The sequence below is a fragment of the Acanthochromis polyacanthus genome, chromosome 18 (assembly GCF_021347895.1).
Source record: "Acanthochromis polyacanthus isolate Apoly-LR-REF ecotype Palm Island chromosome 18, KAUST_Apoly_ChrSc, whole genome shotgun sequence".
Lineage (NCBI taxonomy): Eukaryota > Metazoa > Chordata > Actinopteri > Pomacentridae > Acanthochromis > Acanthochromis polyacanthus.
The window spans coordinates 12,721,235-12,747,509 of record NC_067130.1 but is presented as its reverse complement, the minus strand read 5'-3'; the positions used below and the strand labels follow the sequence as shown (position 1 = coordinate 12,747,509).

General features: G+C 38.5%; 2 protein-coding genes across 3 annotated transcripts in view; one reads left to right on the top strand and one right to left on the bottom strand.

Moving 5' to 3' along the window:
- mtrex (Mtr4 exosome RNA helicase) overlaps positions 1-638 on the top strand; it is a 28,123-nt gene extending 27,485 nt beyond the window's left edge. The window contains exon 27 of the mRNA XM_022208557.2: positions 176-638. Coding sequence (XP_022064249.1) covers positions 176-228 — 53 coding nt within the window. The 3' untranslated portion in view covers positions 229-638. The remainder of the gene's footprint in view (positions 1-175) is intronic.
- Positions 386-23,602, bottom strand: plpp1a (phospholipid phosphatase 1a). 2 transcript variants are annotated; one of them, XM_022208555.2, is made up of 6 exons: positions 23,067-23,602; positions 17,852-18,003; positions 15,609-15,889; positions 8,768-8,825; positions 5,529-5,705; positions 386-2,726 (listed from the first exon to the last, which is right to left on the bottom strand). In XM_022208555.2, the coding sequence occupies exons 1-6, from the start codon at positions 23,122-23,124 to the stop codon at positions 2,607-2,609; spliced, it is 846 nt and encodes a 281-aa protein (XP_022064247.2). In that variant the 5' UTR covers positions 23,125-23,602; the 3' UTR covers positions 386-2,606. The 2 variants fall into 2 exon arrangements, with proteins under 2 accessions (XP_022064247.2, XP_022064246.2); XM_022208554.2 differs by lacking the exon at positions 17,852-18,003 and adding an exon at positions 19,437-19,591 and having other exon boundaries at positions 23,067-23,599.
- Positions 23,603-26,275: the final 2,673 nt, after the last annotated feature.

Here is a 26,275-nt window from a genome sequence, read left to right as displayed (position 1 = left end):
ACTTCTAATATTTTCTTTAAGAACATTCACATAAAAATCAACCAAAATCCAGCAAAATTTCTTGCTGGATTTAAACGGGTCAGTTTTGACCCACAGGACGACACGAGGGTTAAACATGCAGTCAGTTCATAGGAAACTTCTGTGAATGATGAATTTCCTCTCTGTGTCTCTGCAGGCATAACGAAGATCAAGAGAGACATCGTGTTTGCTGCCAGTCTCTACTTATAGTGACCTTAGCTTTGATGAACCTCCACTGATCTCTTCCTCTTTTGTTCTTTAAGTATCACACACATGTTAAACTGTTTGGCTTTCATGTGAAAAATAATCTCGCTAATCTGATCATCACCATCTTTAATGATGAAGGCATCTATGTTTCCAGGACACGTTGAACATTCAGGTTTTTATTTTGCTTTTTGCTTACATGAGCAAAACAATGCATAATGACAAACTCACAAATCTGGCATGCTTTCATTTTATCTGACACAATACATCACACCTATGTTTCACTGGTGTTAAGGTTAGTAAGTAAAATGGCTTTATTTTTCCTTATTTCAGACATTTGTACATATTTTTAACATTGTTTTTTTTCAATAAACGTCTGTATGGTGATTTGTTTACATACAGATTATATAAAAGCACATCGTTGTTCACTTAATGTTTACATTTGATACACAGGGAGCTGTGATAGCAGCAGTAGCAGTCCAGCAAAGGCAACACGGGACTTAAAGGCAGAGATTGGATGGTTTGAAGTGTTGGAGGTTCGTACCTGTAGTTTATTACCTCCAGCAGATGGTGGCTGGTGTTCCTCCAGTCTGAAGAGGCAGACAGTAGAACCTGCTAGAAGCTTAGCAGTGTACTGCTGTTGACTGGGTCAGCAAAAAAGTACATTATTAGCTTAAATGTAGAGTATTTTCACTGCTTTACCTTGCTGTCAGACAGCTCTTCTTGATGAGCACCTGAAGCAGTTCCTTCGCTCTCTTCAGAGCCACCAGACTCCTTTGACAAAATGTGTTTTTATCGCAAAGAACACAGAAGTTGCTGGTAATTAACCCTCGAGTTGTCCTGCAGGTCAAATGGACCCATTTTAAAGTTTAAAATTGTGGATAAAAAACAATATTTTCACAGTGAAACTTCTGATGTCCACATTTTCAACATTTTGTGGAAATTTTTAACATTTTTTTTAGTGGAAAAAAAATGTTAGAAATGTTTAAAAACATTCACCAAGAAAATCAACCAAAATCCAGTGAAATTTCACTGGATTTTGGTAGATTTTTTTTTAAAGAAAATGTTAGAAGTTTTACTGATATATATGTAATCACTTTAGAAATTTTTAGGATTTATTTGAAGATTTTTACTCATTTTTTGAAAATATGTACAGGAAATTTTAAGGAATTTTTTTGAATTTTCTTCCGGACGGTTTTGCAAATTTGCGGAATTTATTTGCTGAATTTTTTGATTTTTTTTTTTTTTTTTTTTCAGACAAGGAAACAGTATTTTTTGGTGCCTGTAAATGAGGACAACAGGAGGGTTTATGTGTGATTTGTCCTTTTGCTGTGTTTAAACACATTAGTTCTGATCACAACTACAATAAAATGACAGTTTTGTCAATGAAGTCTGGTGCTTTGAAGAGAGCGATAAACTGAATCAGTTCCCTGCTGAAAAGGGCTGTCTGACAACAAAGGAAAGCAGGGAAACTCTCTAAATACAACCTTAAACTAATACTAATTTTTTTTAGGGAGCTAAACTATGTTTTGATGACCCCGTCCACAGCTGTAAACTGCTTAGCTTTAGCGTTGGTCCTTCTGGATGTTTCTCCAAACTGGAAGGTGAAACAGTGACTACGGACAAGAACCTCATACAATCAAACTTCAAAGAATCCAAACTGTCCCTTCAAACTGATAGTCTACTCTCCAACACTCTAACCAACCAAGTTACAAATCAAACATCCTGATTAGAATATTTGGTTGGACAGCTGGAGAGTAAGACTGCAGCGTCCTGGATCAGCTTTACCTCCAGCACATTCTAGCTGTAAGAAACAAGCCCTTTAATCAACACTGGACCTACAGCAGCAAAGTCTCAGATGTCTCTATGTGGTGGAGATAAAACTGACCCTGAATCAGATCCTCCATGTGAGGAAAAGCACTAAGCAGGATACATTCACAGGTTTCCACCCGTCCTCCCTCCCAGCAGTGGTCAGACCCTTTAGTGGGCGCATGCAGGCAAACCTTCCCACCAGCTCAGTAGATCGATACATGCTAACTGGTTTCCATCTGTTCAGAATCTCTAGCCTCTAACCTTCATCTGCTTCAGTCGTTCAGCGTATCTACGGGGTCGGCGGGGCGTCTCACCACTTTCCCTCCAGGCTGGGAACTGGCGGACAAGACAGCAAAATTACAAAGTCTCAGAATTAGGCCTGGTGTGGTTCCAAGAGTTTCTTCTGGGATGTTAAAACATCCAACAGTTCACTTGAAATATAATCAAGTACTTCATAGTGTAAATCCATGCAGGGTAACGGATGAATATTAGCGGGAGATGAAAGGCTAGAGAGCTGGGATCCTCGGTGTGCGTTTAGACAGAGCAGAGGTCACCGCTGCCGCTCGCTTAGCTTAGTTGGAACTCTCAAAGTGGTTTCCTTTCGTTGGTGTCTCCTGCAGGGTTGTGTGGGGGATGTCCTGCTCTTTACGAGAAACTGCAGGCGATTTGAAAAACGGCGACACGAAGAAGACCTGCAGGACACACAATTTTAAAAACTGTGAATGAAACTGGAGCTGAAGTGGAGAGAGCAACACTAGTAAAACAGTTTCTGGGTGTTTCATGTTTTTACTCACTGTGGGTTCATTTTTCACTACAAAATAAAGTCCTGCACTTTTATGGAAACAACGCAACCATGACTGGAAGTAGAGAGAACTCAAATGTCCTCAGTGCAAAATTAGAATGCCATAAATCTTCAAAAAAAAAATGTATTGTTTTTTAGAAATTATTGTATATAAACTTCCGTTTTAAAGAAGTTATTTAGATGAAAATATCTGAATTTTAAGCAAGGATTTGGTTAAGGTTTGTAATAAAAAAGGTATGTCACAGGTGAGAAGTGAAAGGACTGTTGAAAATCTTACAATTCTTGTAATTTTGGCCTTCGACACGTTAGGAAATTTGTTTTTCGGTCTCTTACCAAGTGTTAAATATAAAGAATGTGACCACTTAAGTTTTATAACACATTTAGAGCTACAATCTACTATAACCAGAAGAGTGTTAGCTGAGCATAAAGACCTGGAACAGTAAAAACACATGCCTGTGCTCAGCACAAAGCCATTTTTACCTCCGCCAAGGAGGTTATGTGACACCCGGCGTTTGTGTGTCCGTCTGTCTGACTGTTAGCAAGATAACTCAAAAACGCCTGGGCAGATTCATATGAAATTTTCAGGGGATGTAGACTATGGTAAGAGGAAGAACTGATTCAATTTTGGTGGCAATCCGGAAAGGATCCTGGATTCTGGATCACTTTGAATTTTTTAGTATGTTGTAGTATGTGGTCCAAAATAGGACAAAAACATCATAGGTTAGTATGTCGTCCAACAAATTGGAGCAAGGTGTCCAGACAGCTCAACTGGTTAAGAAAGTGACTCATAAACAGAACTGTGTCAGAGATGCAGGTTTGATTCCAGCTCATGATCCTTTACTGCATGGGTTTCCTGTTTTCCTCTCTATCCTTGGCGGAGGTCTGCACTCTCTGAGCGCTTTTCTAGTTTAGTACGTCGTCCGAAATGTGGGCAAAAACGTCATAGTTTGTCAGGTCGTCCGAAATGTGACAAAAACTTCATAGTTTAGTATGTCGTCCGAAATGTGACATAAACGTCATAGTTTAGTATGTCGTCCGAAATCTGGACAAAAACGTCATAGTTTAGTGTGTCGTCCGAAATGTGACATAAACGTCATAGTTTAGTATGTCGTCCGAAATCTGGACAAAAACGTCATAGTTTAGTGTGTCGTCCGAAATGTGACATAAACGTCATAGTTTAGTGTGTCGTCCAAAATCTGGACAAAAACGTCATAGTTTAGTGTGTCGTCCGAAATGTGACATAAACGTCATAGTTTAGTATGTCGTCCGAAATCTGGACAAAAACGTCATAGTTTAGTGTGTCGTCCGAAATGTGACATAAACGTCATAGTTTAGCATGTCGTCCGAAATCTGGACAAAAACGTCATAGTTTAGTATGTCGTCCAAAATCTGGACAAAAACGTCATAGTTTAGTATGTCGTCCAAAATCTGGACAAAAACGTCATAGTTTAGTGTGTCGTCCGAAATGTGACATAAACGTCATAGTTTAGTATGTCGTCCGAAATCTGGACAAAAACGTCATAGTTTAGTGTGTCGTCCGAAATGTGACATAAACGTCATAGTTTAGTATGTTGTCCAAAATGTGACAAAAACGTCAGTTTAGTATGTCGTCCAAAATCTGGACAAAAACGTCATAGTTTAGTGTGTCGTCCAAAATGTGACAAAAACGTCAGTTTAGTATGTCGTCCAAAATCTGGACAAAAACGTCATAGTTTAGTGTGTCGTCCGAAATGTGACATAAACGTCATAGTTTAGTATGTCGTCCGAAATGTGACATAAACGTCATAGTTTAGTATGTCGTCCAAAATCTGGACAAAAACGTCATAGTTTAGTGTGTCGTCCAAAATGTGACAAAAACGTCATAGTTTAGTATGTTGTCCAAACTGTGATAAAAAAGTCATAGTTTTTCAGGTCGTCCATAATGTGACCAAAAACGTCGTAGAGTAGTATGTCGTCCAAAATGTGGACAAAAACGTCATAGTTTGTCAGGTCGTCCAAAATGTGATTAAAACGTCATAGTTATGTCGTCCAAAATGTCACAAAAACTTCACAGTTTAGTATGTCGTCCATAATGTGACCAAAAACGTCGTAGTGTAGCATGTCATCCAAAATGTGGACAAAACCGTCATAGTTTAGTATGTCGTCCAAACTATTGACTCAAACATCATAGTTTAGTATGTTGTCCAAAATATGACAAAAAACATCATAGTTACTCTGCCAAGGCGTGGTGGAGTAATGTGATGATCAGCGTACGTTTGTCTGTTATTCTGTGAACTTGTCTGTCCGTGTGCAACATTACTCAAAAACGGAGCAACAGATTTGGATCAATATTTCAGGGAAGGTCAAAAATGACAAAAGGACCAAGTGATTAGATTTTGGCATTGATGCGGCTTATCGTGTGGATCCACAGCTTTGTTAAAGATTTCCCATTGCTAGATATAGCAGCCTGCACAGCGTTTGAGTTCCATCAATTCCTGCCGACCGCTACATATTTAGGTTACGCAATGTAGCAAACCCTAGGCGGGCAGGTTCAGTTCAGCCATCAGCCTTATTTGAACACAAATTCACCTTTCTGTCCTTTGTAGCATTTCACTGTCCACAAAAAGTGAAATGCGAAATGGCGAGGGACCACTGTAGCGTAAAATCTCAAGTCACCGCTTCAAATGTAAAACCAGTTCAGCGCATCACTTACCACCAGTATCGCCATGAGGGCACCCTGCAAGAGTCCGGTCAGCACGTCGCTCCAGTGATGTTTATAATCGGATACTCTAGAAAGTCCTGTGTACACTGAGGCAGCAATCAGGAAGAACTGGAGGGTCGGTCTGAGCAGTCGCGCCCAGTCGGCCTGGAGACGAGCCTGCAGGTAGAGCTGAGAGACAGAATGAGCTTTTAATATTCACGTTTAGTCATAATGAATACAAGTGTGTCACTGGCTGTTTGTGGTAAGATACTGTAGTAAAGCATTCCTGAAAGAGTGGCAGAGAAATGAGCTGCGCATGACTCAGTGCATTTCCATTAACCACCACACAGACTAGATCACCGTGAAGGAAACTGAGGTGCTGCTGTTCACATTTCACTGTGACTTTGACCTAAACAAACAGGCTGTAATAATCTCTAATCTAAGAAGATGAATATCTCACTACGTCTCTGTTAGAGCTATAAATCTCTGGTTTATGACACAATTAAACAGTGTTCAGCTGACCACACAACTTCATTTGCTTGTATTAAAAACAGGGCATTTTGTTCTTTCCATTCGTTCTTCATGCAAACAAGCCCAACCGTTCCATCCAGATCCATGTTTCAAATCTTCCTGTACCTCCTTATATATGTGACGCAAATACTGTCATTTAAAGGGCGTTGGTTTCTCATACTCCAGCTTCCAGTTTACACGGGGGAAAAGGTTTTGCTGTTGGTGCCAGGACTTTGTCCCTGTGTCTATTTTTATCTGGCGGTTGCTGAATGAATCAGCAGCCTCAAAAGTTTATCAGGGCTGGACAGTAAAATTAAAAACTCTGAACAAACAACACTGTGATGCTGATAAGGGTCACAAGATCATCAACGGTGCACACAAGTAATCTTAAAAGGAATAGCTTTTTGGGAAATGCTGCATGTTTCCCCGAAAGTACAGCTGGAAGACTGTTAGCTTAGCATAAAGACTGGAAACAAAGGGAAACAGCTAGTCCACACTACAAAAACTCAAAATCGTACCAAGTCTATTTGTCTTATTTTTTATTATTATTACTCTGCCAAGGAACGGTGGAGTTATATAACGACTGGCGTCTGTCTGTCTGTCTGTGTGCAACATTACTCAATAAACACGCTCTGCTTAAAACATCCCCAGCCTTATATATAGTACCTCTAAGTGCAAGAAATAATAATATATACTGGATGATACACCTACAAAATGATACATCTTCACTACAATAAAAAAAAACAAAAAAACAGTCAGGTCAAGGTCATGCACCCCAAAAACCACATCTACATTACCAACAGGCTTAGTGTGTATGAATGAAATCCCTCAACTAGTTTCTGAGATATGATCCGGAAACCAAAAAATATTTGAAGTGCCTCACTATGACCTTGAAAATCAGGTCAAGGTCATACACCCCAAAAGGCACATCTATACTATATAGAGATGGCCTGGGTGCAATATGAATGAAATCCCTCAAGTAGTTTCTGAGATATGCTCCGGAAACGAAATGCGGGCGGACGGACGGACGTGCCCACGCCAATATCCCCCTCCCTGTTGCAGCAAAATCTCCTTCTTCTTAATCACCACCGAGTTGAACAAACAATTATCGAGGACACATTACGGCACTTTATTTACTCCCCGGCTTGGTCTCCGTTTACAACTTTTGCCGCAAGTGCGCATGCCCACTGTTTTTTCTTCTGTTTGCGCCAGGCGTGAAAAAGTCATAGTTTAGTATGTTGTCCAAAATGCCATTAAAGCGTCATAGTTTAGTGTGTCGTCCAAAATGTGGGAAAAAAAACATCATAAGTTAGTAGGTAAAGGTAAGAATTCCTTGAAATAAGCTTTTTTTATCTTTTGTGAAGGGCATTTTTTCCAGTGCACAGATTGTTCTTTCTAGACTTTAATCTTTGCACAGTATTTTTTCAGACAGACAAGCTGTCTCTCCTGTTCAGCCAAAATACATCTGATGATAAAGAGCTCATGTCAGTTCATTAAATTAGGGACTGCAGCCAAAAACCCATTAGGCGGGGCACACACAGCAATTTTAATATCCCAACTGATTTTAAAAAAATGAGCTGCATCATGCTCAAGCTCAGAGCTGCACACAATACAAGAAAAGAATCTCACACTGCAGGATATTATTTGGACTATTGCATCAGAGGAAACAGTGTACCACCTCATGTGATCTCATGAGGACACAAATGTAAAACCAAAATAGAGTCTAGAGCAACAACTGGCATTAACGTTAGTAAAACTACAAACAACAGCAAAAGGCTGAAAGAGTCTGAATGAGAAAGTGTTTGGGAAGATGCAGCCAACACAGTTTCATTTGGTAAAAAGTTAAGACTTTATGTATCTGTAGCTAACGTTAGCCTCCAGGGCTGGAACAGTTAGCATAGCAGAATCATTCTAATTATAACTTGTAAATATCAAACATTGTCTGATATCACTGTGACTCTGGTGAGTCTGCGAGCAGTTTGGGAGGTTTCAGACTGGATCTGTAAATATCTAATGAATAATCTGGACTAGACATCAGTTTAGATGAAGACCACATTTCTCCTCCGATTTGCAGAAGGTTGAAACTTGAGAAAATCATTCAAAAACTCTTAGCAAAGACCTAAGCTAACGGACTGCCTCTGCTTTCACAGGCAGAAATAAGAGTACCATCGATCTTCTCTTCTAACTCTTGCCAGTAAGGCAAATCTAAGATATAAAACTGCTCTTCTAAAGCTGGAGTAAAGGACTTGGATTTAAAAAAATGTCCATTGAAGCCATATGAGTTTACACAATGCTGATTAAGTAGATAAATTTCTCTGTATTGACAGTATATTGGAGTCTCAATCTGGTTTCTGTGGTGACAATACTGCACTGGTGCACTGCTAGTAATGTTAACCGGTGAAGGAGACGGAATAAACAACAGCTACTAGAGTTTATTGTAGTAAAACCAGGGAAGCATCCCAGAAAAGTTTGTGATGATCAAGTTAAAAAAGCCTTCAGAGGACAGATTACAATCGAGGCTTCAGTCACAGCATTGACAGTATTTGTGCAGTTATTCTCACTGCAAAAAGTAGGAGATAACAGTTCTGTGCTGCAGGTTCAAGCTGGAGTGATGAATATCAGTCAGTATATACAGTGACTTCCTACATGTTCAAGAACTTAAACGGCACATTGTGTAAAATGCCGTTGAACACTGTCTTCCAGTAGATATGACTGCAGATCAATATTTAACTTGTACTTACCGCGAGGAACAGCATGCAGTACATGGAAAAAGACGAGTGGCCAGAGTAGAAGGACAACCTGCAACAGAGAGACAGAAGCGTGAATCAGAAACTGTGTGGACTGAAGCAGCTGCATCACTTTAACCCTCCTGTTGTCTTCATTTATGGGCACCACAAAATACTGTTTCCTCATCTGAAAAAATACAAAATTCTGCAAAAAATTTCCCAAAATTCTGAAAATTTGCAAAACCTTCAGGAAGAAAATTACAATAATTCCTTAAAAGTTCCCCTTAAAAGTTTTATTTAAAAATATCTCCCAAATTTGGCAAAAAAAATGTGTGTTTCCAAAAAATGAGAAAAATCTTCTTCTAAAAATATTTAAAATGATTACATATATATCAGTAAAACCTCCTATGTTTTCTTTAAGAACATTTACAAAACAAAAATCAACCAAAATCCAGCAAAATTCGCTGGATTTTGGTTGAATTTTTTTTGTGAATGTTCTTAAAGAAACATTATCTTTAAAAAAAATTTTCCACCAAAAAAATGTTCAAAAATTTCCCAAAAATGTTGAAAATATGGACATCTGAATTTTCACTGCGAAACTTTAAAACGGGTCAATCTGACCCGCAGGACAACATGAGGGATAACAAAGTGAAGTCACTAAAGCATCCTGTTGTATTCGTGCAGACGTCATTATCAGAACCAGTATCTCTGCTGTTAGTGTGTTTCTTGCTGTGTGTTTTGGAGAAGGATGAAGATGGTGGACAGCAGCCCCTCCCTCCCTACTGCCCCCTGCACTGGTTACTTCCTGTTTATAAAAACAGCGCTGTGGTTTTATAGCACGTCTGCAGCTACAGCTCGACCTAAGAGCCAGGTTATATGGATACATTGGCAGGTAAATACCAAAAGACGTTCCCTCTGCCAAGTTACACACATTAAACCTACTGACCCACTGCAGCCTCATACAGAGGTTCTATCATCGGTTCGGAGTATTTTTATCCACGAGCGGTGCGGCTCTGGAAATATGGTCCAAACTGAAATACTAGTGGACGGATCACTATGAAAGACATTCATGGTAGCCAGAGGTTAGATCACTATCATAGAATGTCACAATGTTACTTGAGTTTAATGCTAATTGGTTTTCTGGTGGTAAACGTTGCACCTGCTTTTTTGTTAGAATTATCTATGAGAGCGTTGCTCAAGTGCCATTTAAAGGATAAGTTCAGTCCTTTCTAACCTGCTGATTTTTCTATAAATGTGTCTCTATGGGTCAGGCCAAGAATTTCAAATTTATTTTAGTTCAGGGCAAAATTTGGCCCAATTTGATCTCAGGCGGGCTGGACCAGTAAAACCAGAGCAGGAAAACCTATAAATAACGACAACTCTCAATCTTTCCTTTGTTTTAGTCCAAAGAAGTAGATTCTGAAAATGTTCACATTTAAGGAATTATCTTTTTACAAAATATCTAGAACAACCTGAAATTTCTCAAGGAAAATAAATTCAATTTCAACAACATTATGCCTCAGTTTATCATTTACGCATTAGAACTTACAGATCTACAAAAAGATCAACAAAAGCACAAAACATTTAGTCTCAGGTATCTGGAACTGAATAATATAGTATTTTACTTTATGATCAAAACGACTAAAGTCAGACAAAAAAAAACAAGACAAAATATTTTAAAAAATGAGACACAAAACGACAAAAAATAAACACATGCGAGACAAAACCCCCCACAAAATGACAAAAACAATACACAAAACACAACATGACAAAAATAAGACAAAAACACAAGCAAAACAAAAAGACAAAAACTAGGAACACAATGACAGAAACATGAGACAAATGTCAAAGGTCTGACCAAAAAAGGCACAAAACGACAAAAGAACAATGAGCAATCTGGTATTTTACGTTATTATCAAAACAACATGTCATAGTCTAGAAATCATTTTAAATTTATAGATTTATTCATTTAAAATGTGCAGATAATGTCTTTTTTTGCACTTTACAAATTCGATCTCAAATATCCCTGTATGGATAGTCGATGTATCCATACAGGAATACTTGCTGGCTACGTACTTTGCCAATAAACACTGTTTTGGCCAACTCTGTCTTCCTGAATTTCCACAGCAGAAGTGGGAATACAAAGTTAGCCTGACTCATAGACATACAATGGCAACATTATTTGGAAATGCGTCAGGTGGAAATATACCAGAATTTGCTTGTAAGCTTGAAGGAAGCTCAGTCAAACAAAACTTAAGGACGAAAGTTCCACTGAAAAGAAACTGCATCAATCAAGGCTGTAGGTGATTGTTCTCAATAGACTAAACCGCTGAATACTTTTTCGATTAATTCATTATTCAGTCTACAAAATGTCAGATAGCAAACAAGTAGTAATCAGGTTGACATCCTGAGATTGCTTGTTTTCTCAGTCTAAGACTCAAAGATCTTGAATTCACAAGATGTAAAGAGTTCAGCAGAAAATCCTTAAATACGAAAAGCTGAAGCCCATGTATGTTTTCAAAAAGTGCCAGATAAACAACATGATCCATCATCAACACTAAAGTGAATATATTAATCCACTAAAATCAGCACCAACAGAGACACTCTGGCTGATTAAAACAAGACTCTGTAATAAAAACCTAGCTGGGGAATGCAATAATAATGTTGACCTCTATTAATCCACTGTGGCAGGATCCTGCTTCACTCAGCATACTTTAGTCCTTTTCATTGGGATGTAAACAAAGTGAGTTTCACCTTACAAGTTTAGATTTTTCACTATATGCTCCTTTAAACAAACACAGCCAGAAGACAAGGTCTGTCCGGGGGAAGTTAACCTGAGGTAATGTGGAATCATGTTACTGTAAGATGATCCTGAACAGGCCACAGCGAGCTGCTGTCTGCTCTCCTGCTGCACTCATTAGAGTCCATCAGACTCACACAGAGCAGCTGGAAATATAATGTGTCCTGACGTTAATCTAAAAAGCCCTGGATATCTGCCGAGCATCACCGGATCCTTCTCTTGGCCGGCTGATAAACGTTCGCAGCCTTATGCTCCAATAACCCTCCTGTCGTCCTGTGGGTCAAACTGACCTGTTTTAAAGTTTGAAAATGTGGAAAAAAATATTTATTTTTACAGTGAAAACTTTCACATTTTTGGAAAATTTTTGAAAATTTTTTGTTGGAAAAAATGGAATGTTAAAAAAAGGTTTCTTTAAGAACATTCAGAAAAAAGTCAACCAAAATTGAGCAAATTTCGCTGGATTTTGGTTGATTTTTTTTAATGTTCCTAAAGAAAATATTAGAACCTTTATTGATATATATGGAATCACTTTAGATATTTTTAGGATTTTTTTTGGAAGATTTTTATTCATCTTTTGAAAATACTGACAATTTTTATTTTACTTTTTTAAATTATTTCTTGCCAAATTTGGGGATTTTTTAAAAAATAAGATTTTAAAGGAAATTTTTAAAGAATTTTCTTGCTGAAGATTTTGCAAATTTTTAATAAATTTAGGAATTTTTTTGTTGACTTTCGGATTTTTTTTTCAAGGAAAGGTGCCCGTAAATGAGAACAACAGGAGGGTTAAAAAAAAAGAAAAGCAGACAGCGGAGCAGCAGTGGGGCTCCAGGAAGCCGTGAAGCACCACACCCTGGTACATGTGGAGGAGATAACCCAGAGCAGAGAGGGGTGGGAGTGGTTACCCTCAGCTCAGGCTAAATGTCAGGGAGAAGGAAACCTGTACGTATTAAAGGTAGGCAGAATAAAAGAACAGAACGCTTCTCACAGCCCATAATAACCTAACTGATCCTCTGTTGTTGTGCTTACATCAGAATGAGAAGAGGAAATCCTCTCCTCCCGCCACTCTTCCTTCTGCTCTGAGCTGATAAGAGACTGAGATCTTAATGAAAACAAGCTTCACATTCCTGTGGTGTGACTCAACAGCAACACAAACTGCTTCACACTGCATCTCTGTGAATACACGACCACACACCCTCAGTTTGCTACACAGAAAAATTAACAGATCACAATTGATATTAATGTTTTCAACTATAGAATTAAGAAACTGAGATCCTCACAATGCAGGACAAACAGGCTCAGGAACAGCTTCTACCCATCAGACTCCTGAACTCCAAACACCTGTCTACCTGAATGTCACTTTTTGCTGCTTTCGTGCAATTTCCTGACATATTTATTCTATTTTCCTGGTTCTTATTCCATTCATTTACCTCCCATATTGCATATATCTGACCTCCTTTGCAGATGTTGTCATTTTTAATGTTGTTTTGTTCTATATGTATATTTGATTGTATTTTTTAATGTTGGTATTTTATTTCTTATTGCTTGTTGTTGTGCACCGTCCAGCGGAAGCTATTTATATTTTTGTCCTGCCATGTATGATGACAATAAAGCCATTCTAATTCTAAAAGTCTGACAGATTGTAAACTCTTGAAAACATGACAGCTTTGAAAGGCATGTCTAAAAAAAAAAATCCAAATTTACACAATTTATCAGCTGGAAATAGTAAAAGCAGAAAGAATTGCCAAATTTTCAACTTTTCCACAGTCCTCGAACTACTCATCAGTGACATACTGTTCCACTGGGATACTGAATCAATATAAGCTTAAAATTCTGATATTTCATCAGACATGTCTCAAAAAATAAACCACACAAACAAGATTCTGTAGAAACTCCTCAGTGACTCGGCTGTGACCAACGTTGGCATCTCTACAGGCCGTTTACTCAGAGCAGATGTAAGCAGTAAAATACCTTCAATACATCGAGTCGCCACATTTCTGTAACACCTGTGAGCACTTTGAAAACATACATTCTTATTCCAGGTCTTTTACAATTTTCCGTATGATTTATGGGATTATAACTCTGTCATCCTGCACAGAAGATCTTTCTGACTTCTCTCTACTTCTAGTGATAGTTGTGCCGTTTCCACAGAGATGAAAAATGAGCCAACAGTGAGTAAAAGCGTGACTGGAGCAAAGAAATGCTAGAAACTGCTTGGAGGTTCAAAAAATAACAATGATTGTCTCTTGACTGTGAAAACACTCGCGTTATTTATGTGCAACAGTAAACAAACCAATGCACACCAAACATTCTGCTTTCATTTGCTGTAATAGTTGTAAATACGTAACTTATTTATAAATGGAAAAACTGATTATATGCTGATAAAGACACGATCATATTTGCCATCTATGAAACTCAATGCAACATGTTTATCTCTTCCGGGAGATGTTGACAATCTGTTGCCCTTATTACGCCCAGACAGTAGACGCATTTTTTTTCCAGGTAGAACCTTGAGCACTATAATAAAACAACCAACAGCTGCTTGATCAAATGGAAAAAGTAATTATACAATTACTCAAATGCTGTTTCATGACACATTTAACCTTTGCTCTTTGTGCTTCCACCATAAGAATGTTACAAAACAATGGTGAGGCAGATTTCAGTAATCAGTTCAACAGCAAAACAAGAACCTGGAGAGCTGCAAGTTTAAATGAGGAAAACATTTCAACATCTGAAATCATGAAGAAATTCATGGAGATGTCATCCAGGGCTGCAATAAAGCGCTAAAATTAATATTCAGTTATTCTGCTGATTAATTGGTTGATTTAAGAAATAATCATTTTATCTATAAAAATCTAAAAAAGAAATTTAAAAAAGTATAATAGTGATTCATTTTGATGTTTCATTTAACCCTCCTGTTGTCTTCATTTACAGGCACCAAAATATTTTGTTTTCTTGTATGAAAACATATCCAAAAATTCAGCAAAAAAAATCCCCAAATTTCTGAAAATTTGCAAAAACCGCAGGAAGAATACTTCAATAATTCCTAAAAAGTTTTATTTTTAAAAAAAAAATCCCCCAAATTTGGCAAGAAAATTGTAAATATTTTCAAAAAATGACTAAAAATCTTCCAAATAATCCTAAAAATATCAAAAGCGATTGCATATATATATATATATATATATATATATGTATATATACACACACACACACACACACACACACACACACACACACACACACACACACACACACACACACACACACACACACACACACACACACACACACACAAAAAAAAAATCAATAAAATTTTTAATATTTTCTTTAACCCTCCTGTCGTCCTGCAGGTCAAATTGACCCGTTTTAAAGTTTTAAAAATGTGGACAAAATATATATATTTTCACAGTGAAAATTTCCACATTTTCAAATTATTTTAGGAAATTTTTGAACATTTTTGGGTGGATAAAACAAATTAAAAAAAATGTTTAAGAACATTCAGAAAATTCAGAAAAATTTGGGGATTTTTTATTTAAAATAATAAAACTTTTGAGGGAAACCTTTCAGGAATTTTCTTCCTGAAGATTTTGCAAATTTTTATAAATTTTTAGACTTTTTTCAGACAAGGTAACAACATTTTTTGGTTAGGACAACATGAGGGTTAAGAACATTCGCATAAAAATCAACCAAAATTTAGCGAATTTCGCTGGATTTTGGTTGATTTTTATGCGAATGTTCTTAAAAACATATTTTTTTAACATTTCTTTTTTTCCACCAAAAAAAATGCTCAAAAATGTCCCCAAAATGTTGAAAATGTGGACATCAGAACTTTCACAATGAAAATGTATTTTTTTTTCTCCATATTTTCAAACTTTAAAACGGGTCAGTTTTGACCCACAGGACGACACGAGGGTTAAGAAATAATCCAAAAGGCAGCAAATTTCCACCCTTGAGAAGCTGGAACTAGTGAAAGTCGATCAGCTGATTAATTCATCGCTGCAGCTCTATTTTTTCATATCTGAGTGCTATAAAACAAAGAGGTTTTGAGTTTTGGCCTACCTGCCCTCGTTGACCATCTTTGAGTCTCCCTGGCAGATGAAGTTTTCGATATACGCCCCTGATGAGCAGTTGATGGTTTTCCAGTCAGGTCTGCACACATCCAGGAAGTGTGGCCTGAGGCGGCCGATGGAATACTTGGCGATGTCTGTCAGAGACTGGCTCATCGCGGCGCCGAAAAGGAAAGTGCCGACAGCTTTGTAAACGCAGGCAACGTAGCTGCCGAATGACGACTTGGATTTGAGGCGGTTTAGATAAACTAAAAGGCACTCGCCAAAGATCATCTGCAGAAGTGGAGGAAGGGAAGCAGAGTTAGACTTGTGCACGAAAATAGCAGACGTCACATAAAAATTGAAGATGCAGCTGAATGAACAATTCCAGAGCCAGAAATATTGCCTTATTTCAAAATCACTCACCGAGTTGGAAATGGGAATAATTTGCTTTGGACCAAATACACTCAAAATTCATGCCTGTGCAGCAGCTAAACTGTGTTTAAAGGAATAGTTGGACTTCTTAGGCTACATGTTTACTCGCTTTCTATACTTAATTAAATGAGAAGACTGCTTCTCCTTTCTGTGCATAATTAGGAAACTACAACCAGCAAACAGGTTAACTTAGCATAAAGACTGGAAACATAGAGAAATAGTTAGCCTGGCTCTGATAGAGGGCAACAAAATGAACAAACCAGTATGACTCCCAAACTAAATTTTACATTGTTTGCACTGTTGCACCCAACATTTTTTTTTTTTTTTTCACCCACTTTTTGGTGCTGAGAATGTATTTCTGTGGTGGTCGCTGGCACAACGTGACAGATGTGCACCCAGAAACTCAATTTGGACAGGGAAAGTGTATCCCAGGTTGTTTTCTGAAGCTACAATTTACTGATGTTCCTTCGACACCTCACATGCTTCAGTGGAGACTATAAATTACTGAAGTCCAATAAATGCCTCATGTGCCACGAGGTGTCTGAACACAGAGAAGCCTCTAGTCTCCACTCGGTTACAGCAGTGGACGCAACTTTTGGTCACAGCTGCGGGGCCAATAATGAGTCTGAACAGTGAAATAAGGAATTTTAATGTCAGATTTACTCAAGCTTGAACTGACAAACCAGAGACACACACATGCAAACCTGCTAAATGTCAGGAGCACTGGTGCAAACACACAATTCACAGATTTGTGGCTGCACTCTGGAGCCACACACCAATTAAACCAGTCAAATTACTCAACCTGAAAGAGGGATTTTATTCATTTCAGACAGATCCAGGCTGAGTGTTTCCAGTCTTATTGCTAAACTAAGCTAATAATCTCATTTTAATGGAGTGAGTGGTATTATACTTCATGTATTTTTCTGCAAATTGTTGACAGTCTCTGAGTTCCCATTTATTTCACAGTTCTAAATAAAATGAAACAACACGGCCACAGGAGGATGTCCACTTTAAATGAGGAACATTTCTAATATAGGCTGAACTAAAAGTTTGAATTAAAGCCAGCTTCTTAATCAGAGAAGCCAGACATTTGTATGTTTGAGCTTGTGCAGACGAGTTCACATTCCATCTCTGAATGACTAATGATTTACTCTTGTTGTGAATGTTGTGGTTTGATGTGTTAAGTGTATTATTTTGCAACACTACTGACAGATAAGAGTCCAAGGTAGTTGAAAGTTTTCTGCAGACCGATTCATAATAATACCAGCCTGGAGCTCAAACAGATTTTAATGGAAGAACTTCTGACTATTGTGGATGGCACCATAAAGATTAAAGGTGTTGTTTTACGATTAAAGATACTGTGAGAATCCCTTATTAGGATCAAATCTACACTCTGGACACTTTTTAAAAAATAAAGGTGCTGCAGTTTATTTTCAGTAGATTCATCTGTAGCGACTGAACTCTTTGTAAAGAGTTTCACATCTGTCGTACTCTTTTTGCAGCTGCAGATTCATTTCGAGCTGGCAAGTTTCAGAATAAAAGTCTGCCTCAGGTCACGTTTCTGAGTCATCTTTAAATGTTAGCGCTTTCAAAACATTTTCCACATCATGCTGCTAGCAATTAGTAGGTGTAGTGATGGCTACAGACAAAACAATGTGCATACAGTATTATAAAATAATGCATTTAGGAGGAACCATGAATTAAATGAAAAGAGGTGTAGCAGTGGATGGAGGGAAGCAACAAATATAAAAAGAAGAAAGATGAGTTGAAAAAGAAATACAGAAGCGAACCGTTAGCAGAAAACAAACCAGGTGCACTTACAGCGAGTACTGTGACGGGAATCATAACACCTCCTAATAACTGATAGGAAATGGTGTCCTCTTTATAGGGGAACTTGATCGTATCATCATTACAGAAAAAGCCCCGGCGGAAAGGCCTGTGCTGTGATGTGAGTATTGCAAATGGGAGTCCAGCTAGCAGAGAAGCAATGAGAGAGAGAAGAATACAGGTTACTAGATGTCAGTAAGACATCTCCCCACAATGCAACAGTGTGTCCCTGTCCAAAGCAGGAGGCCGCAGCTACGTGAAAGAGTGTCACAAAGCGCTGCGTCCTCTGAATCAGGCGGCGTCCTCACCAGCTTTCAGAAAACATAGTTAATGGTTAAAGTGTTGGCACGGCAAGTGACAGTTAGATGCAGATCAGAGGTGGATGTTAATGGAGTAAAGCCCACACCTTAGAGCACACAAAACAACATTCATGAGCAGGTTACTGAGCGCTGCTGATAAGTGCATCTCCGTTACTTTCCCTTTTTTATCTGTGTCTGGATTGTGTTTCCAAACGGGCTTCTGTGACTGAAGCGCTCTTGTTACACTTTCTCTAAAGACTCTCACTGTTACTTCAATATCTCTCTTCATTATAAACACATTTTACTCTTCCTTAAAGTTGACTCTCCAGCTCCAGGTTACCACACACTCTCCCACATCCTCCATGAAAACACGCTGAGCTACTGAGTCACAAAAAAGGAAAACAAAATAACACAACATTGGAAAACAAAAGGTCTTGAGGTTATGAGCACTTATGACACACAGAAGACAGAAAAGATAAATTACTGATAACATAAAAGTAACACAAGGCAGACACACACTCACACACATCAGCTGCACATCCTGCCTCCGTTATTTTCCAGAAGCCATCGCTCTGATCCAGAAGAGCGCTCCAGCTATTTTAAGGAACCGAGGACACAGCCTGCATGTCTGCTGCACTGATCAACTACAGCCACAGAATGTTCACCCAACAAAATGATTCAATGAGAAACCAAAAAAATCTATATTTAGATTAACAGATTCATTTGTGGTTTGGGTCTTTTATGCGAGATTGAGTGTTTTTCTGAATCAAATGTTTAAACAAAGTAGTGAAGATGGTAGAAAACTAAAAACTGAGCTCTGTTTTTGGGCAAACTGCACTAAAAGTTCACTCTGAGGTTGATATACATCTCATACTTAAGTGGACATCCTCTTTCGCCTTTAAGAGCAGCAGAAGTACATAGCACATACTGGCAGCAGTGCTATGACTGTGGTATCAAACAGAAATATACTTGGAATATATCCTAGATAAAGCTCTGGATGTTCATTCTCTAATGTCTCACACACCTTCCTCACAGCAGATATGCTGACTTGCCATAACAGGTAAAGTGCAGGTGTAGCTGGTAGTTATTATAATATCTGCTTTCCATGTAGGTGTGACGGTAAGCCACATTACGTCATACTACATGCATACCAAACAAACTAGAGCCACGGCCATGGCACACCTTTACCCGCATGGTTACACATGTGCTCGACAAGTCAACATATTTGTCGTAAAACAGGTCGTGTGCGAACTGAACCTGCCTGAGCGACTCCTACTTACGCAGCTAATGGGCAGGGTGAAGCCCACAGTGTAGAGCACCGTGGAGGTGACTGTGCTGTGGTGGAAAGGGTATCTGATGCTGTCGTCATTACAGAAAAAGCCCCTCTGGTAGGGGCGGATCTTACCCAGGTTAAAGGCTGCCAGGGGCAGACCTCCTGTGGAGGGAGAGATTAGGAGGAATTACCACAGAGGAGAGAGTGAAACAAAGCGTGGAGGCCTTTATGTGGAAGAGAATGTCTCAAGTTAGAAGTCAATGGTGCTCATTAGCATGAAAACAAAGTACCCAAATGCAAAACAAATCAGTCAAACTAAGGGTTTTAAATCCTGCTTGCAGAAACTAAACAACCCATTCAAGTAGATCTATTAACTGATGTATTTGGATTTTTCTGCCATCATCAAAGTTCATTAAAAGAGCGAAATAGTCTTTAAAAGCTGCTTACTACATTTTTGGAAAACACTAAATAATTTCCACAAACAACTCAATGCTGTAGTTTTTAGCAAATATTCCTCCTCTCCAACGAATGACCCCCTCACGGCTGTACAGTAACTGAAAAATTACTGAAATTGCAACATGGACAAATTTTGACCACATTTTGTGATGAGGGTCAAATGTGTCACAAGATATTGTTTTAATGGCTCATCGTGGGGCTACAGAGATGACCTCGGCATAAAACTCATATATCCCCAAGAAAAAAGGGAACTTGGTTGTTTGATATGACAGAAGAATCATATGCTCACTTTGAAACTTTCTTTTTCAGTGGAAAAGAACTGCAAAAAATGACCATTTCTACAAAATTACTACTAATATCACAACATCAATCAAGACTATTTTTCTTTGCATATATTCCAGTGGTGTATTTATTGGGGGCTACTTTCAGCCACAGATTAATTCACAGTACGTGAATAAGTGATTATATGGGAATGAGGGACTTCCTCTAAATGAATTAAAGTTCCTGTTTGTCTTAATAAAAGGAACATGTCAGACTACAGTCTTTGAACAACAAAGGGCTAAAGCTTAGAGGAAAAAACTACATCAGGCTTTGGCAAAACAAGGGATTCTTGTTAGGTAGAACATTTCTTTGTTTGTCACAAAGAAAAATATCCTTCAAGTTGGAGTTTTGGGATTACTGAGCTCAGTGAGATTCTCGACAACATTACAAACACCAGAGACTTAATTTCACCAGATGAATCTTCGGGCAGTTTTTTCTGCCTGAACTGAGTGACGGTGGTGTGAGAGCAGCTGTGGGCACAGCTAAGCACTCCCTATAGATAAAATACCATAAAGATAACAGATTATGCTAATTGGTTTTGACAGTCCAAAGTCTGGGTGTAATGCCGCTGTCATTTCTCTGGCTGTTTGGCCGGTTTAGCCCATTGTTGAGCTGAGAAAAGACACAGTCATGTCATCCATTCAAGCAGAAAGCAGAGCTCCATTATTGAGCTGTAATGCCCATCGATGGGCCACAAACGGACGAACACGCAACATCACATGCACATGAACCATCATCCACGAGCTGCCAGTGAACTGCCTCTTAGCCGCGTCTGGTATTTGTGTTCAGTGTGTGTTTCTGCAGCTGCCGTCCTCAGATGATGGAGTACAACAGCTGGAGACGCCACTCAGACCACCAGCAGCACTCACAGCTCAGTTCCTGCCTGCAGTAAGCAGCCGGGTTACGCTTTAACTTGCTCTCACTGACAAAACAGAGCAGCCGAGGAGCTTCCCAAACAGAAAGACAAAGACTGTGATTGAAAATTGGTTCTTTTCCTGCAGTAAATGTATTATTAACCGGATAAAAGCACACAAAACAGGACAAATACTGTCACACAAACACATCTTAATCTCACATTTATCAAACTACATTCTTATGACCTGAAATTTGCTACATGTATGTGTATTGTTTGATGACACAAATCAAGATATGACTCACAGATGCCCGATACGCTATAATGTATTAGTCTGTATCAGTTAGAAGAATAAATCCAAACAGGACACTGAGACTGTACAGACAAATTTAACTGTACGGCTTTTACCAAATTAAAGTTGTGCAACATAAAAGAAATCTGTAGCCTTAGGTGGTTAATAATATTTAAAAGGAAATTAGCCTCTATTCAAAAGCTTAGTAGATGTTTGAGGTTCACGGTGCAGTTTAACACCAGAAACAGTGCCTTTGTGCTCAGTTTAGTCTGAGTATCTGCATCACAGCTAGTTTGAAGGCCAACTAAATGAACAACTGACATAGAATGAGAACTTTTTGAGGTGGGAGGAGACATCTCGTACACAGCTCTTATATTCAAGCAAGTCATTGATTTGGAATTTTTCAGTGAGGTAGAAGGAGCGATGTTGTTTTTAGAATGTTTTATGGAGTGAATTCACTTTAATGGCGGAAAAAAGATACCAGGCAAGAATCATTAATCCAAATCAGCGCTACAATTAACAATTACCTTTGAAGGTAAAAGTAAGGTTTTAAAAGTAAGGTAAAAGTAAGGTTTTACCTTTGAAGGTAAAACTAATCGGTTAATCGAGAAAATAATCAACACTGAACAGTGCTGATTATTTTCTCGATTAACCGATTAGTTTTTTGAGCTATAAAGTGTCAGAAAATGGTTTCCCAGTTCCCAAAATTATGTCCTTGGATGCCTTTTTTTAATAATTAAAGAATTTCAGTTTACTTCCGAGCATTTAGCTAGAATCACTGAACAGACTTTTTTGATTTAAAAACTGATTATCTGATTATCTAAACGATGGAAATGAACTTAAAAATCCACAACTAATCGATAAATCATTGCAGCTTTGGTCCAAATAGTATTAAAACATGTCTGGATCGGATTTAAAGAAAAAAAAAAACACGTGCTTCCAAGAGGAAATATTGAATTTTAGAGTCGATGGGACAGATAGTACATGACTGTGCAAAGGAAGTTGTGAGTCATGGTATAAATCAATCATTCATAGTCAAATCTGAGAGACACGAACGTTTCTGAGACAATCCCTGTGCCTACGGAGTGAATCAGAACAGGACTTCTATGCAAATACAACACTTCAACACTCACTGAGACAAATAAAAAGAGCCGCCACACTGTCGGTTCAAGCTTGGCATTAGAAACTCAGAGTATGACTGCACAAAACAGTTTCAGATCTGCTTTTTTGGGGGGATTTTAGACCTTCTGAGGGGACACCAGTGGTTACATGGAGCAGGAAACCCAGTGAGCAGAGGTAGTAACGTGGTTAGTAAAAGTTTCTGAGCAGTATCTTCAAATAGGTCAGGAAATATGGCCTAAATGGGTTAAAGATTACAGACAAGCATGTGGTCTACATGTGCCTGTATGCTGTGGAAACATAATATAATGGAGCAAATACTTAATAAAATATTAAAGACAGGAATTGTTAGTGCGAGTGCTGCATCTCATGAGTCACTTTATAATAATAATACTAAAAACATCACTGGAACAGCTGAAAAGTCCCTCTAACAACCACATTACTGGACTACAGGTTAAATAAAGTGGACTTTCTCCACTCCTTTTCACGTGATGGCAAACTCCTAAATATCCCAACACTGGATTATGTCCGCTCACAAATCCGCTTATGGGAGACAAACAGAGCACAGCAGCAGTACAATGCGTTTAAACACATACCCAGGACCAGGCAGACTATATCCAGCAGCACGAAGGGGAGTCCTCTGGTCTCAAACATGTTGCCTCTTGTCCGTGTCAGGTCGGAGTCCCTGTGTTGTTGCTGCTGCTGCTGCTTCCTAATAAAACACCAGCAGGACGACGCTCCTCCTCGGGACGTCGCTGCTGCTTCTTCCTCCTCTCTTCACCACAACAAACGGCAGCTCTAAGCAGCTCAGTAAACGCCCCGACAGGAAACAAACACAGCCTCCGGTCCGCAGGACAACAGCTGCATATTAGCAGCAGAAAGACGCCTTGTTGTTGGGGTTGTAGCCGGCCGGTGAGCTGCTGCTGCTCCGGTGGCTCCACATCACGAACCGACTCACGTTTTTAAAGCTAATTCACATCAAACAAACAGCCGCCGTCACCGAAAACCGGAACTGGACAAACACCTGCCCGCTGTCACCGTTTCTAGCCGCTGAAACACGAGCCGATGGAACCGAGGAGAACCGAAGACCAGCCGCAGGCCCGGTGCTGCGTTCATGTCGAGACGTAATGTCGGAAATACGAGGCATTCGTGGCGCGTTCAGGCGATGTAGGGAGAATGGGAAAACGAACAAACAAAATGAGAGTTCAAGCGTTATTCCAAGGTTGCTAACCAGACCTGTTGTTAGGAGAGTTAGGTATTAACCCTATAATTGCACTTTTGTAAAAACAAATTTCTGACTAAAGAGTAAAGTCGATAAAAAATGTGAGACAGTCAGGTCTACACACAGTAAGGTCATCACACTGTTTCAAGATTCAAGATTTTTATGTGATGACTGGCATTGGTTTGTCTGGCTGTTAGCAACATTATTCAAAACCGGACAAACGGATCTGGATGAAATTTTCAGGGAAGGTCAGGAATGACACAAGCACAAGCCGGCTAGATTTTGGCAGGGATGCGGTTTATAGTCTGGATCCATGGATTTGTTAAAGATTTCTGTATCATTACGAGATAGCGGCACAGCGTCACTGTAACTATGACAAGTGCACACTACTGCCTGCTGATGATCACATGATTGTGATCCTACTACAAATCGACTGTTACGGACTTATCAGTCTTATTTTGTTAAAAATCCAAAGATATTCACTTGACCAGAAAATACTGACACTTAAGAACCTAGAATCAGAGAATTTAGACTTTATAGCTTAAAAATGTACATGAACACATTAATCCATTACCAAAATTGCTGCCAGTTAATAATTCACAGCTTAATTATTGCAATTCTACTTTTCATCAAGCCTTTGGCAGTTAAAAAAATATGTTAAAAGATTTTTAAAAAATGTCAAACTAAATTCTCTGTAAAAAAAAAAAAAAAAAAACAGCAAACAATAACAAAAATCCCAACAAAATTGTTGCCAGAGGCAAGGTAAAAATTAAATTTTGATTCCAGCTTGACAATAGTTTAGGTACTGTTGTATAACAGAATTACAGAGTAATGTTTGAAGTTAGATGTTAGATTTGACTTTAGCCATGTACAATACATGTACAGTGCAAACGCCTTCTGCCTTGACGATATGGATGTCTACTTCAAAAGAATTTTAACTATATTCGTCTTAGATGATCTATTTTAAGATCCTCATCTTCAACCAAAGAAAAACGCAATTTATTATCACCCAGGTAATTACAAGAAGTCACTTGTCACCAGTAGAAAACTGGGTTAAACTGAAAAAATATGCTAAGAAAATATAAAATTAGATGCCCATTTGTTACACATGATACCTAAATTGAACTGGTGGCTCAGCATTAATCAGGCCTGAAATTGTGGTTAGCTCACTGACTCCATCTAGAGACGTGGAAGTAAACCTACGCCAATAAAACAACATTGAAATTTATGAATACCAGTAAATAACAGGTCTAAGTTCTACTTGTTTCCTCAGTAGGCATTTCCATCACATCTATCAGCGCTGAAAATTGTAATCAGAATCAGTTTTATTGTCAAGTAGGTTTTCACATATGAAGAATTTGACGTGGTGATTTGGTGCATTACAGAAAAACTAGTGAGTCGAAAGTTTTTTGTAAATGATAAAAACATTTTAAAAAGGAAAGCCAGTTTTATGAGTCAAATACACAGCAAGGTCTGGAAATGTACAAATTATTTACCTAAAAATGGGCACATTTACATAGCATAGGGTGTAAACAACTTGAGATGTGCTAAATGCTGTGTGTGGACTTGTTGAAGAGGCCCGCTGCTGTTGAGAAGAAGCTGTTTCTGTGTTGTGAGTTTCTGGCATTACTGTCTGAAGAGGGATCAGAATCTAATTGGGTCTCGACACAATTTTAATAAATCCTTGTGAAGTAACTGAACTTTGTTTAAACACTACACCAGACGCACTTTCTTATTCAAATCATTTAAATCTTGAAGCATATTTTGAGACTCTCATACTGTCTGTAAAAGTCTACTATGAACATAGAATATTAATAACAGTAGATTATTGTAACTGTGTCCTAACTTTTTGTCTTGTTATGGAGCCTTATCCTCCATAACAACTTTTAGATCTTGACATGGTCTCATGGGATCTGCGATGATGCAAAAAAAGAAAAAAAAAAGCAGTTAAATCTTCCCTTTTGCACGTACACAAACTGAATAAAAGTCACACGAACTAGAAACTATGTCCAAAGATTCTTAAACCTCTTGAGAACATGTAGATAAGTAGTAGTCCAGATGTGACCTTGTCAAAGATTTGACCAAAAAAAAAGTTTCCCTCTGGATTTAACTAAGCAAATAGATAACAACCTTCCATTGGATAATTACTGTGGTGATGAATACATTTCAGCTGCAACAACTTATTTAACCCTAGCTGATGCAGTGAGGAGCTTCTCATTTCTTAAACAACCATGTCAGCAGACATACTCTGTGGTCATAGAAAGGATGTTAATCTGTTTCAGACGGGTCAAATTATTGGCATCAAGCAAAGAAAACAACTAAAGATATGGCTAAAACTACTTAAATCGGGTAAAGAATCATCCAATGTATTAATACAATCCGCAAGGATAGTGGTGACTAATCATGTTCGAGGAACAAATGTGGTCGGTCATGTGGTCTAATGAGTCCATATTTACCCTGGTCCAAAGTGATGGGCACATCCCAGTAAGAAGAGGGGCAGATGAAGCGATGTACTCATCAAGGCTAGTGTCTACAAGCCTGTGGGGGTTAGGGTTATGATCTGGGGTTGGTCAGGTTCAGCAA

Coding starts and splice junctions, on each gene's coding strand:
- plpp1a (XM_022208554.2), bottom strand. CDS start 23,124: ATGTTTGAGACCAGAGGACTCCCCTTCGTGCTGCTGGATATAGTCTGC. Junction 19,592..23,066: donor TATAGTCTGCCTGGTCCTGG/GTATGTGTTTAA, acceptor CTCCCTCCACAG/GAGGTCTGCCCCTGGCAGCC. Junction 5,706..8,767: donor ACTGCATGCTGTTCCTCGCG/GTAAGTACAAGT, acceptor TCTGTCTCTCAG/CTCTACCTGCAGGCTCGTCT.